The 14,205-nt window shown below is 38.8% G+C and overlaps 1 protein-coding gene across 6 annotated transcripts in view; it reads left to right on the top strand.

Annotated features, from left to right (window-relative positions):
- Positions 1-14,205, top strand: part of SH3KBP1 (SH3 domain containing kinase binding protein 1) — a 227,713-nt gene that overhangs the window by 176,183 nt on the left and 37,325 nt on the right. For all 6 annotated transcript variants that reach the window (XM_078390438.1, XM_078390439.1, XM_072994312.2 and 3 more), the window contains 2 exons: positions 540-615; positions 5,721-5,815. In XM_078390438.1, coding sequence (XP_078246564.1) covers positions 540-615; positions 5,721-5,815 — 171 coding nt within the window. The remainder of the gene's footprint in view (positions 1-539; positions 616-5,720; positions 5,816-14,205) is intronic.

Here is a 14,205-nt window from a genome sequence, read left to right as displayed (position 1 = left end):
ATGGACCCTTTAATTCAATATTGTTTCTCTTGTGAATTGTCAGTTACCAATGGGGGATGTTTTTGTTGATTTGGTTTGTTTCATTTTGTTTGCTTGTTTGTTTATCTCAAATGAAATATCATAAACTAAGTGTAAGCATTTGCATGAACCATTACAGAATTGTAACACATTGTTAAATCCCTCTTCATGCTGGTGTTTTGTGTAATTGTCAATAAAATTACATAGGCTTAAGAAGTGGTTATTCTGGGATATACAAGTGCCAAGAGATTTGATACTCCGTATGGCCGCACATAGAGCATAATTTTCTTTCACAAATAATATATCATTATAAGGTCATGAGGGATCAATGAACTAACCAGTTAAACTTCTTAAGGAAATTGTGACAGGTTAAAAAGGAAGTACTTAAACCAGTTGTGTTTTGTTGGTAGTGTTCATTCAGAGGACGAAATGTGTGAATTGTGGTATTTTGTTCATTACTTGTGTTTTTGGAATTGTTAAGTTAAAACAAATCAAAGAGTGAATCTTTTGTTTGTTTGTAGGGAGTTGGAAAAAGAATACCCACAGCTACAGCAGTTCAGGAACCAGCAAAAATAGACCCAGACAGCAAAGTAAAAGGTAGGTCTTGCTGCTGTTGTGTTTCCTTTTTTGTTCTCAGAGCAGCTATGCATTTAGAGGAATTGGGGTTATTTCCATTTTTCAGAAATCTTCTAATTTCAAAAGTAAGAAAGAAAATATACCACACAGCTTTGAGCTAAGTATGTTAAAAGATAAGGGCTCTTATTTCACAAACTTTAAAATAATCTTTTTTATTTTATAGCCTGATCTTTTTATGAGGTTTATGATAATTTATCCTGAGAAATCCAATTTTGGAAGTCCTTTCCTGTTAGAAACACAGATGTGTCTGCACTTCTGTTTTCCTATTCTGTGTTTCCTTTAGTGAAGAATATGTTGTCAGATGGTACAATCTCCCAGAGGAAATGAAAACAGTGGTACAGTATTTCCAGTGTGTTCATCTTAAAAATGGATAAACCATATAATTATGTTTGCTTACATCTCTTTTGGTACATAGAAAAGGACTTATCTTTTCAAATCTAAATTTTCAACAATTTCTCAACCTTTAATCCTTATGTGGAGAAGCTTTTTTATTATTACCCACTGCTTCAAATTAGTGTTGGCAACAGGAAACTGGCAGGTATTTTCAGAGCAACAAAAATCTTTATTGCAGGGAAGACTTCCAAGACTTAATATAAAACAAGCTTAGCAAAGAGGGCTTGTAATGGCAGAGGGAAAGCACAAAAGGTGTCATTTCACTGGCAGACCCCTACACACCAGTTACTGCCTTAAATTAGGAGTGTGGCTCTGAATACAAAATTATCTAACATTATAATCCCATGTTCCCTTTCAAAATGGGATTTTACTTAAGAGTTATGTACCTCAGCAATCAGAATGGCAAATTAAGCATCTGTTCCAGTGACAAAGTCACAAAACAAATGCTGTTGTAGATGCAGGATACATCAGTGAGGAGACACATGCTATAGCAAATCTACATTTTCAATCACTTGATGAAGCACCCTTGTTAAATAAAAATAAAAAGCAACAGTATCATCTAGTTTGGCCCACAAGTATGTAAAATGGTATTTAGCCATGAATGGTGAGTGAAACAATATTAAGCTGTACATATTTAAAGAAATGGGATAACAATTATTTTATATCGATGAAACCTTGAATTAGTTATGGGCACATCAGCACTCTTTCTTCATGGTACTTAAACTCTTGTGCCTTTATATTCCCCTTTAAGCTTGTCAGAGATTAAGATAGTGTATCTGTAGAGGAAATAGATGTAGTTGGACACTGTTGCTTTTCTTTTAATGGAAAATATCCAAATTGTTGTTGTTTAGTTGTTTAGTCCGACTCTTCATGACCCCACAGACCAGAGCACGGCAGGCCCTCCTGTCTTCCACTGCCTCCCGGAGCTGGGTTAAATTCATGTTAGTTGCTTTGATGACACTGACCAACCATCTCATCCTCTGTCGTCCCCTTCTCCTCCTGCCTTCACACTTTCCCAACATCAGCGTCTTTTCCAGGGAGTCTTCTCTTCTCATGAGATGGCCAAAGTATTGGAGCCTCAGCTTCAGGATCTGTCCTTACAATGAGCACTCAGGCTTGATTTCCTTTAGAATGGATAGGTTTGTTCTCCTTGCAGTCCAGGGGACTCTCAAGAGCCTCCTCCAACACCACGATTCAAAAGCATCAATTCTTCGGCGGTCAGCTTTCTTTATGGTCCAGGTCTCACTTCCATACATCACTACAGGGAAAACCATAGATTTGACTATGTGGACTTTTGTTGGCAAGATGATGTCTCTGCTTTTTAAGATGCTATTGAGGTTTGTCATCGTTTTCTTCCCAAGAAGCAGGCGTCTTTTAATTTCGTGGCTGCTGTCACCATCTGCAGTGATCATGGAGCCCAAGAAAGTAAAATCTGTCACTGCCTCCATATCTTCCACTTCTATTTGCCAGGAGGTGATGAGACCAGTGGCCATCATCTTAGTTTTTTTGATGTTGAGCTTCAGACCGTTTTTTGCACTCTCCTCTTTCACCCTCATTATAAGGTTCCTTACTTCCTCCTCACTTTCTGCCATCACAGTGGTATAATCTGCTTATCGGAGGTTTTTGATATTTCTTCTGGCAATCTTAATTCTGGCTTCAGATTCCTACAGTCCGGCATTTCGCATGATGTATTCTGCATATAAGCTAAATAAGCAGGGGGACAATATACAGCCTTGTCATACTCCTTTCCTAATTTTGAACCAATCATTGTTTCCATATCCAGTTCTAACTGTTGCTTCCTGTCCCACATATAGATTTCTCAGGAGGTAGATAAGGTGATCAGGCACTCCCATTTCTTTAAGGACTTGCCATAGTTTGTTGTGGTTGACACAGTCAAAGGCTTTTGCATAGTCAATGAAGCAGACGTAGATGTTTTTCTGGAACTCTCTAGCTTTCTGCATAATCCAGCACATATTAGCAATTTGGTCCCTAGTTCCTCTGCCCCTTCGAAATCCAGCTTGTAATTCTGGGAGTTCTCGGTCCACATACTGCTGAAACCTACCTTGTAGGATTTTGAGCATAACCTTGCTAGCGTGTAAAATGAGTGCAATTGTATGGTAGTTGGAGCATTCTTTGGCACTGCCCTTCTTTGGGATTGGGATGTACTGATCTTTTCCAGTCTCTGGCCACTGTTGAGTTTTCCAAACTTGCTGGCATATTGAATGTAGCACTTTAACAGTGTCATCTTTTAAGATTTTAAATAGTTCTACTGGGATGCCATCACCTCCACTGGCCTTGTTGTTAGACAAGCTTTCTAAGGCCCACTTGACTCCACTCTCCAGGATGTCTGCCTCTAGGTCAGCAACCACATTATCTGGGTTGTCCGGGATGTCCAAATCTATACAGTTCCTCTGTATATTCTTGCCACCTCTTCTTGATGTCTTCTGCTTCTGTGAGGTCCCTACCATTTTTATCCTTTATCATGCTCATCTTTGCACAAGATATTCCTTTTATATCTCCGATTTTCCTGAACAGATCTCTGGTTTTTCCTTTTCTATTATTTTCCTCTATTTCTTTGCATTGTTCATTTAAGAAGGCCCTCTTGTCTCTCCTTGCTATTTTTTGGAAGTCAGCATTCAATTTTCTGCATATTTCCCTATCTCCGTTGCATTTTGCCTCCTTTCTCTTGTTTGCTATTTGTAAGGCCTCATTGGACAGCCACTTTGCTTTCTTGCATTTCCTTTTCTTTGGAATGGTTTTTGTTGCTGCCTCCTGTACAATGTTACAAGCCTCCATCCATAGTTCTTCAGGCACTCTGTCCACCAAATCGAGTTCCTTAAATCTGTTCTTCACTTCCACTGTGTATTCATAAGGGATTTGGTTTAGATTATATCTGACTAGCCGAGTGGTTTTTCCTACTCTCTTCAGTTTAAGCTTGAATTTTGCTATAAGAAGCTGATGATCAGAACCACAATCAGCTCCAGGTCTTGTTTTTGCTGACTGTTTAGGGCTTCTCCATCTTTGGCTGCAGAGAGCATAATCAATCTGATTTCGGTATTACCCATCTGGTGATGTCCATGTGTAGAGTCGCCTCTTGTGTTGTTGGAAAAGAGTGTTTGTGATGACCAGCTTGTTCTCTTGACAAAACTCTATTAGCCTTTGCTCTGCTTCATTCTGAACTCCAAGGCCAACTTTCCTGTTGTTCCTTTTATCTCTTGACTCCCGACTTTAGCATTCCAGTCCCCTATAATGAGAAGAACATCTTTCTTTGGTGTCATTTTTAGAAGTTGTTGTAAGTCTTCATAGAATTGGTCAGTTTCAGTCTCCTCAGCACTGGTGGTTGGTGCATAAACTTGGATTATTGTGATGTTGAAAGGTCTGCCTTGGACTCGTACTGACATCATTCTATTATTTTTGAGATTATATCTCATTACAGCTTTTTCCACTCTTTTGTTGACTATGAGGGCTACTCCATTCCTTCTACAGGCTTCTTGCCCACCCATATGGTAATCATCTGAATTGAATTTGCCCATTCCCATCCTATTTAGTTCACTGACACCCAGGATACACACCTGTATTAGTAGAAACTGCCTCTGCCAACGGGAGAGGTAGGGAAAGATCAAAGCTTAGGGCAATATGGTTTATGTGTTTTTTCAATGCTCTCTGGAAACTTGGGAAATTTGGGACTTAAATGAGCTTGGAATCTCTGTCCTCAAAAGGGGGAACTCCCTTGTACTTTTCAGAAAAAACAATATTTGGCAATTTTTTCACAAGAAAGTGCTGAAATGCCGGAAGTGCACAGCAGCTCTTATAATCTTGCTCAGTGGGGAAAAATTCAGAATGTTGTCTTTCTTGTGCATAAGAACAAAATAAACAATGATTTACATCTCTACTTAGAAGACTACAGGGAGAGAGGAAGCAGGTCCCAGTGCTTCCACTGTCTTGATGGTGCATTTAATTTTATGTTTTTAAGATTTTTCATTGTAGCAACAGATTTAGGAAAGAAAGAGGTAGAATTAGTTCCAAAATATTTGAAGTTATTTCCAAATATAAATTAATGGGCATATATTGTTCCCTTTTGGGTATAATAGAAAGCAGTGCCTCTCTTCTTCTTTCCTCATGGGACATTTATATGGTCATTAACAAAGATGAGAAAGGCCAGTGCTTGCCTATCCCCATCCATATTCCCGTATCCCTTCACTTGGTTAAATTATGCATCTTCCCTGGGGATCAGAAGAAAGAATAAACACTATTATAATGTTGTAATAGAAATATTTAGTAGCATTAAACATTTCTTTATGTAGTCAAAACTATTAAATTAAAAATGTTAATATGACCTGCCACTTGCCATAATGGTCTGGCACGCTGGTGAAAGCAGAAAGTAAAACTCTGCTATTCCCTGTGGGTATTCCTTAACACATGAATGACAAATGAGCACAGCCTTTCTAATCAAAGTATTTTAATGGAATATTTCTGGCTTAGAGTAGTTCTACTAAATCACTGTTTCTACAGAAGGACTCATTATTTTTGTCTGGTATCATGAAAATCATGTTAATGCTTCATGCAGTTTCTAAAGCCAATGTCAAGATAAACATTTAGAAAGGTATTCCTTATCACTGTATGTGGCTGTTTGAGTAGTATAGTGCATTAAAATACAATCTTTCCTCTTTCAGTAAAGGAATATTGCAAAGTTATATTCCCATATGAAGCGCAGAATGATGATGAGCTGACAATCAAAGAAGGTGATATTGTCACTCTTATCAATAAGGTATTTGTAATTTCTATTTAAAAAACTATTCATGCCTTTTGATGGGAAGAATGCTTTGAGAGCTGATGGTAAACTAATCTAAGTGTTTGCCTGTGATCATAATGTAGGATTTTTAGAGTATGTACTTTGTAAAAACGTAAAATAATCATGGGAAGCACAAGGATAAGTCATTTGCTTTGTCTTTGAAATTGTCTCCTTAAATGGCACAGATTTTCTTCTGTGTAATTAAATTGGTTGACAATGCAAATTTCACCCTCTCGGTGCTCCTTTCTGAGTATTGTCTGCACGCATTGTAGGAGGAAGTGGTTGAGGAGATTGCCCCACTTCAGCCTTCTGGACAAGGGGCTGGAAGCTTACCGCATAAGCTTCCTGCAAATAAAAATGAGTAAGACATTGCTCTCATTACTAATAAGTAACAAGTAGAATAACCCACTATTAATATAAACCCCTCCCCCATTTCTTTTAAGCCAAACTATGAGCTGTAGCAACGTCAAGGTACACACCGGTTCTCTGAAGGCCGATATAGCTTGAGAACGCCTCCCAGAAGCACTAATAGCTTTGTAACCCAGACAAATAAGTCATCCACAAGTTAAACTTACTCCTGGAATGGAGTTATATTCCTGGAATTGTGCCCTAGTTCCCATGGGCTTGCATTTTAATTTAACAGAGAGAAACAGAGTGGGTCCATTTTTGTCTCCGCAGCTGATTCAGTAATTGCTGGATAGATCCCTGCCGGGTTCTGGAGAGGGGGGAGTGGGAAGCCTTGAACCTGGAAATAGGTTGTTGTTGTTGAAATAGGAAAACAAAACTAGTTTAAAATGGCCAAAAAAATGCCAGAAACATGGGGGATAATATCACACATAGTATCAAATAATTTCCTCATATCTTGGATTCCACTTTTCCTTTAGTCTTTGTCATATCATGTAAAGGGTCGAGAGAAACAAAAATTTGCTTGAGTCCGTGAAGAGTTCAATGGGGATACACTTAACCCCACACCCCATATCTCCCTACACCACTGGAAACCAGTAAGTTTCTTGTGCTTACAAAAACATAATGTTTGTGGGAAAGCTGAATTTGTTTACAGACTCCCTTGCAGATCTTTATATTAAACATTTTGAGGTCTTGCTGATTTCCAGGGTGCAGCAGTGATGTAGGAGAATTTTTTTTACTTTGCATTTATAGAGGTGTTTGTTTGTGAATTTAAAGTCTGCTTCTAACAGCCCAGATAATAATCTTGTTATCCAAGTGATGTTTGTATTCTGAAAGGTACTGCTACACATTTGCAATGAAAAATTGATCACAAAGCTTTCTAATTTTAGTTCTCTTGACTTGACTTTTTACATATTAAGTCAGGAATTAATTAGTTATTCATTGTTTCCAAAAATATGCCTTAAATACTCCCAGGATCCTAACATTGAGATAGAGCTACACTTTGTACCTGAAGACAGAATCTACCACAACTGTCTGCTCAGTACAGTTCCTGGATGACATGCTTGTCATGATTGTGCCAGCATATTTTCTCCTCCCTTTGAGGGTCTCTACACCCCCTGGAAAAGCTTTCCTCTACTGATTGTGCTTTGGTGCAGAGGCCAGCAGTGAGAGAGGGAACTGCCCCAAATTGAACAAAGAAGCATTGGTCCCTTGGTCTCTTCTTGTAGTCATTCACTGGAAAGTACAGTCTTGTTTCAATGTTTTGTGTGCCTGTTCATTTAGACTTAACTTCCTCAGATAAAACTTGTCATGAATTTTGGAATTACAGGTGTCAGGGGTTTATCACTGTAAGAGACTACGTTTAATTGGGCTGTCCTCCAAGTGACCAGAGATGAATTAAAGTTTAGTCTCCTTAATAACAATCATGTGCTGTCAAGTCAATTCTGACTTACGGTGACCCTTCCAGGGTTTTCCAGGTAGAGAATGCTCAGCAGTGGTTTACCGTTCCCCTCTTCTGGGAGCATCCTAGGACTGTGGAGCTTGCCCAAGGTGACACAGGCTGCCTCTATTTACAGGAGGCATGGTGGGGAATAAAACTTGTAACCTCTGGTTCTGCAGCCAGATATCTCAATCGTTCTTATCTTTGTCAAAATCTTATCTTTGTCACTAAATACTTGCTGGTGTCAGCAGAAGATTTTCTGATGTTCCTATATAGAAGTATGCATTCTGCAAGCATAAATATATGTTGATCAGAGCCACTTGCAGCAAGAACAGAAAACATCTATTCCAACAATTTCACTGGCTGCTGGTCTGTTTCTGGATACAAATCAAAGAGCTAATCATGACTTATAAAGTCCTATACACATCTTGGGTCCAGGTGTTAGACGGACAACATGTTCCCATAATGTTTCCCATATTCAAGAGGCTTTTAAAATCTTAGGGGGAAACATTCTAAATCAGTGGTTCCCAACCTTTTCTGAACTGGTTGGGGGGGCAGGGTCTGTGCGCAGGGGGCAGGGAACCCCCTGCACTTGCGGGTGGGCAGGGCGTGTGCACATGGGCGGGGGTGTGCTCACGGATGTGCAGATGGGCAGGGCGCCCACGTGCAAGTGTGGATGGGTGGGGCACACTCACGGGTGGGCAAGGGGTATAGGGGGATGCTTGTGGGTGGGCAGAGCACCACTGTGTGCAGGTAGGCGTGGGGTGTGTGCGTGCGGGGGGGGGGGAGATTTGTCTCCGCAGCCCAGTCCTGCTAAAGCCACGGACCGGCACTGGGCTGTGGACTGGGGATTGGGGACCCCGTTCGAAATTGTTTGAAATCATAGCTGCTTTAATGTGATAATACCTAGAGTATCCTGTTGGTAATCTAAAGTAGATTCACTGGCTCAGTTTTATTTACCTATGTGTTAACTTACCACTCAGCATTTGATTCAATTAGTTTACTCCTATAGTTGAGATTAGCAACAGAATACAGGCCAATGTATTTACTAATGTCCTCTTTCTTTTCTTTTTCTTTTCTTTTCTTTTCTTCTTTCTTTATTTCTTTCTCTTTTTTTGACAATTTTGTGAGGTATACTTGAGTCCCTTCAATTAAGGAGGGGATACAATTGTGCCATTCTGAGACTGATTTGTTTAGCAATCAAGATATATTAGGCTACATGTTTTATCAGATTTTAGGGTCTAGCATTTTGGAAGTCTTCTTAAAATCAGAGAGAGGGACAATGGGAAACGTCTGCTCTAGTTTTCCACGTCCATTCAGAGGTGATGAATGTCAGCGGTTCTCTTAGTGATTTTCAGAGGTGCATTTTTGAATCCCGAAAAGTATTTTGAAAAGGAGGGCTACATAAGCTGTCTACCAACCACAACACTCCCTAACAAATTTAGTTAAATCAATGATTCGAAAGAAAGGAAGTTTACTATAGATTCAATGTGTATATGCATAAATAAGTAGTTATTTTTCAATTTATGTTACAGATCAGGTAATTCTATATTGCAATTGGTATAATGAATAAAGAAATATTGCTTCTAAGCTGTGTAACTGTATTTTCGAAATTATTGCTGTATGCATTTCTTCTTCTTTTGCTCTGTCATGTTTTAGTATATTTCGTGTGCATGTTATGTGACAATTACAGTCTGCCCTTATGACTTTTGCTACTGTTTGAGTCAATAAAAGGAGGAACCACATTTTCAGGCAATTTCACTCATGACTGGTGAAGCTCAATTTTTCAAGCAATTTATAAGGTTGCCCAGAAAAAAAAAGCTTTAATATTTGTTTCTACCAAAAACAAACAAACAAGCAAACAAAAAGCAGTCATTTCTCTCTTCATATTAGTTAGCACGAATGAAACATCTTTGCATGCAAGAATATTTCAGGATTTTTTGTATATAACACAGAAACCCTGTACTTATAGCTCTTTTGGAAGACAAAGCTAGATCAATGAATATAAGACCTAGTTGAATGAAATCTTTAGTGAAAGCCTCATTTGTGCACACTAGCACAACTTTAGTTCTTCTGTTATATGATAGTGAATATCATACTAAAATTAAAAAAGAAAAATCCTGCCTCTTAGATACTTTTAACAAAACTTTGTTTCTTAGTGTTGTACCTGGTCATTGAGGGCAATCTTATGAAAAATAAATATTATTCAGTGGGAACAAAGAGTGCAGACTTAAGCAACAATTTGCAGGGAATGTGCAGCGATTTGGAAAAATTTAGACCTTTAGGTATCAGTTGTGGCAGTGTTAGTTTTACACTGAAACATAAAGGCTGGTTTAAGGGAGCAAACCTTGAAACAATAGTTTCCGGCTATGACAGAGATAATAACAATGGAATGATAAAACACTTTTGAGTACTCTACCTAGACAACCCTGAAAAGGGTGGCCATAAGTCAGAATTGACAGCACATATTTATATAACAAAGAGTTCCACTGAGCCTTTGCCTTGCATAAACAATAGAGAATCTTCTGGTGCCTTAAAGACTTTCATGAGCCCTCTCAATCAGATGCCTCCTTAGTATGCAGGCAATTAAGATATTTACACAGACAAAAGGTTGATGGCTTTAACAGTAACTGTTAATAAAATTATTATGAGCCATTGGGGGCTGTCAGGGACATCTAGCACAGATTAGCAAATTAACACGTGTGGTGAAGAAAAGTCTGCCCAAGCCAAATACAAAAGAACAGTTTAACCTCTTAATAGATACTAGTGAGTATAATAATTGCGTGCCATTGTCGGTTCTGATTTATGGCAGACCTTTTCAGGGTTTCTTGGTAGAGAGAACTCTGAAGTGGTTTACCATTCCCTTCTTCTGGGGGACTCTGCAGCTTGCCCAAAGCCACATAGGCTGACTCGACTTACAGGAGACACAGCAGGGAATCAAACTCCCAACCTTTGGCTCTGCAGCCAGAAATCTAAATCACCGAGCTAATCAGTCAGCCCTCTAGTGAGTAGGGGCCTGGAGTGAATAGGAATGTAAAAAATTACACATACAGAGAACGGGCCATTAAATAAACAGAAGCAGGATAGTGGTACAGACCAACCTGCATAAATAAACTGACTAACAGATGTTGTGAGATAAAAGAAAGTCTTCTTCCCTCTTTTAATCCATAATATGTAGATAGTTGAACCTTTTGATGTATTCTTCAGCTACTTCCTTTCTCTGTTCATGGCTGGCTGGCTTCAGGTCAGAGACATAATTTCCAGAGAGACTGACATGTTCTCTCTCTCCGGTTGTTTTGTTTTAATGTTTCTAATGTCATACATGTATCCATTCATTGTTACAGTTCACTGTCCTACTCAAAATGCTGCAGGACATTGCTTGCCAAAGGTGCTACTAGTTTTGAATGTAGTCGCCTGTTCCCTTATCAAGAACTAAATATTTGTGCTTTGAAATAGTCACAATGACATGTAGCATCTGAGCTCAACAAACTGCAGTTAATGAGAACAACTTTGAGGTCTGAAACATTATAAGTAATATAACGGCTTGAATTATTTATTTAATTACTTGAAACATTTAGTCCCTGCCCTTCTTCTAGAGATCTTAAAACAGGAGAGATAGAAATGTTAATTAACTGTTTTTTTTTAAAAAAAATCTTACTATATTACAGTAAATAATGTGTGTGTGGGGGGGGTGATGACAACAGGTCAACAACTATTCAGAAACCAGAAACAATTTTGAATAAGACTGCTCTTCCAAAAGAAAGGTAACCCATCTTGCAGAAGGTGATTAGAGAAAAGGGAAGACGGGCTTCCCTTTGAAAACAATTCTCAAACATAAATGCAGCATCCATCTTTCAAATCCTCCTTAGTTGTATTACAGGGAGAGTTGAGAAACACAGGAATGTTTTGAGATATTAGTGGGTGGGCAGGCTCCAGCAAGAGAAAGCAGTCCTTTTGTTCCAAGCCATGTGTCCTGAAAGTCATCACTATCATTTTTAATTATTCCTGGAAAGAAATAGGAAGCCAGTACAACTGTTTCAATGAGGTAGCTTTGTGCTTTTGTTAACAGCTTGTTTTCATATTGTGGACCACGTGTAGGTTCCAAGCTGTAGTCAAGGCCATCCCTTTGTTCATGCAACATAACAAACTTATTTTCAGTTGTTCTCTCAAAATAGAATTTTCTTGAACTATAAGATAATTAAAGTTATCTATTTCCTCATGTTCCTCATGGTTGTCATGGCATGGTTGCCATGCCACTCTTTCTTATACTACCTCATGCTGCCATGCACATTTATGGCTATTACACTGGCTGTTGAGTACAGAAATCACTCAAGGTAGCACTGCATTGCTTTCGATTTTCCATTGCCCTAGCCTTGGGCAATGGCTAATTGTACAAAATAGCATTCCTGTTTCAAGCTTTTCCCTATAACTCTAACTTGCAGAGCATGGCACATCATTCAATTCCTTGCACCTATCAGGAATATATTTTGACATGGAATGCGGGTGAGCAGGAAAATGTAGGATGTGGTGATGCCACAAGAAGAACTGTGCTTGATCCAGAGCCAACTCTGCCACTAGGCAAACTGTGGCAGCCACCCCAGACAGCAGAATTTGAGTGTCATAAAAAGGTCAGTGTAAGAACATAAGAAACAGCTATACTGGATCAGATAAAAGCATTCTGTTTCTGTACTGGCCAACTTGATACCCATGGGAGCCAGATAAGCAGGACATGAAAGCAGCAGCACTGCTCTTGGGCTCATGTACCCAGGAAATAGTTCTGAGAAGCATGCTTTTTCTAATCCTGGAGTCATCATGGCTGATGTCCACTGATAGCCTCTAATGAATTTTTATAGTCCTCCTTTAAAAATGCCTGTGTTGGTAGTGAACACTGCGTCTTGTGTTAGTAAATCCTTTCTAATGAGGAGGGCGTTCAGATTTTCTGCACTATAAATACCTTATTTTTCTATTCTGGTAATTTTATCAACCTTGCAGGCGCCTTTCCGACACTTCAATACGATACACCTGGAGAAAGGCCTAAATTAGAAGGCTTTGAGTCTTAGCTAGATCTTGCTCTTGCAGTGCTCAGAAGCATCTGGCTCAGAAAAAAAATAAAGGAATACATTTCCAAATGATGACTGCAGCTCAGCAAAAACAAACAAAATACCCGGCATCTTGTTGCAAAGTGAAGCCACTTCCACAGAATGATAAGAACAAATGAGAGCAGATGGGTGCACAATAACTAGCCCAACATGCTAGTTATTGCTTTGAACTGAGAACAATATATACTAGATTTGTTCTTCTTTAAATATGGAACAATATGCAATAGTGTCAATATATCAATCAATATACAAAGAAGAAATTAGGACATTATATATTTTCTGTCATGAAGCTTGAGACTTCTGCGGCTGAAACAAAGTTTTGATTTGTGCAGAAGTGCATGTTTCAGATCTAGCTCAAGCACAATGCTGAATTGTTCAGCAGTGTGGGAACCAAACCTCTTGTAATTACAGACAGCAGCATTTCCTTTTCTCCTCTAAAATGGGCGTTATTAAAAAAATCATTTCCTGGTTTAAATTTAAGAAGAGGTTAATATTCAAACCTGGTGAAACTGTAGTTAATTAAAACCTCAACTTGTTGAAACAAGTCATGGTCAAGCCATGTTTTGTGCTGTTAACTAGAAAGTGAATATTTCTGGTCTCCCAGTGGCCACAGAGTATTTGCCCGCAACACTGAAGCAAGTTCATTTTTATAAAACGGGTGGACAACTTGTAACCTATCATATGTATTGTGGTCCCCATCATTGATCATCACTATGGTAGGTTAGCTAAGCTACAGGCGTTGATAGTCCACAGATGGCTCATCTCTCTCATAAAATTCGGTTTAGCAATGTATCTGAACTGGGCACTGATGCGTAAAATGAGATCTAGATTTATGGTGACAACACATAAACATTTAAAATGGAATGGATCAACAACCATATTGGGACAGTCCTCCAACAGGCAGTGTAACACCATTGTACCAAAAGTTTGCGTCATATATACATCTGCAGTATGGCTGTCACTTTTGTACAGTGGAACCTCTACTTAAGAACTTAATCGATTTTGGAATGGTGTTCTTAAGTTGAAACGTTCTTAAGTTGAAGCAAAATTTCCCATAGAAATGGACTGAAAACCAATTAATCCATTCTGGCTGTTTTTGTGTTATGTAGAGGTGCGTTCGTACATTGAAGCATTAGTTCCCATAGGAACTAATGCAAAGCTGGTTAATACGTACTCTACCACTAGGGGGAGAATTTTTTTTAACCTAAGATGACCTAAAGTTAAAAAAAGAGCAGGAAAGGTTTTTTTTTTCCTGTTCTTATCTTGGATTTCTGTTCTCAAGTAGAAGCAAAATTTAGCAAATGGAGCTGTTCTTAAGTTGGATTGTTCTTAAGTAGGGACGTTCTTAAGTAGAGACCCCACTGTATACTGTACTTGGGACGTTAAACCACAAAGACTTGAGGAAATGTGTGGTCAGGTTA

This window comes from Pogona vitticeps, chromosome 3 (assembly GCF_051106095.1).
Source record: "Pogona vitticeps strain Pit_001003342236 chromosome 3, PviZW2.1, whole genome shotgun sequence".
In the NCBI taxonomy this organism is placed as follows: domain Eukaryota; kingdom Metazoa; phylum Chordata; class Lepidosauria; order Squamata; family Agamidae; genus Pogona; species Pogona vitticeps.
This window is presented reverse-complemented; position numbering and strand designations above follow the sequence as displayed.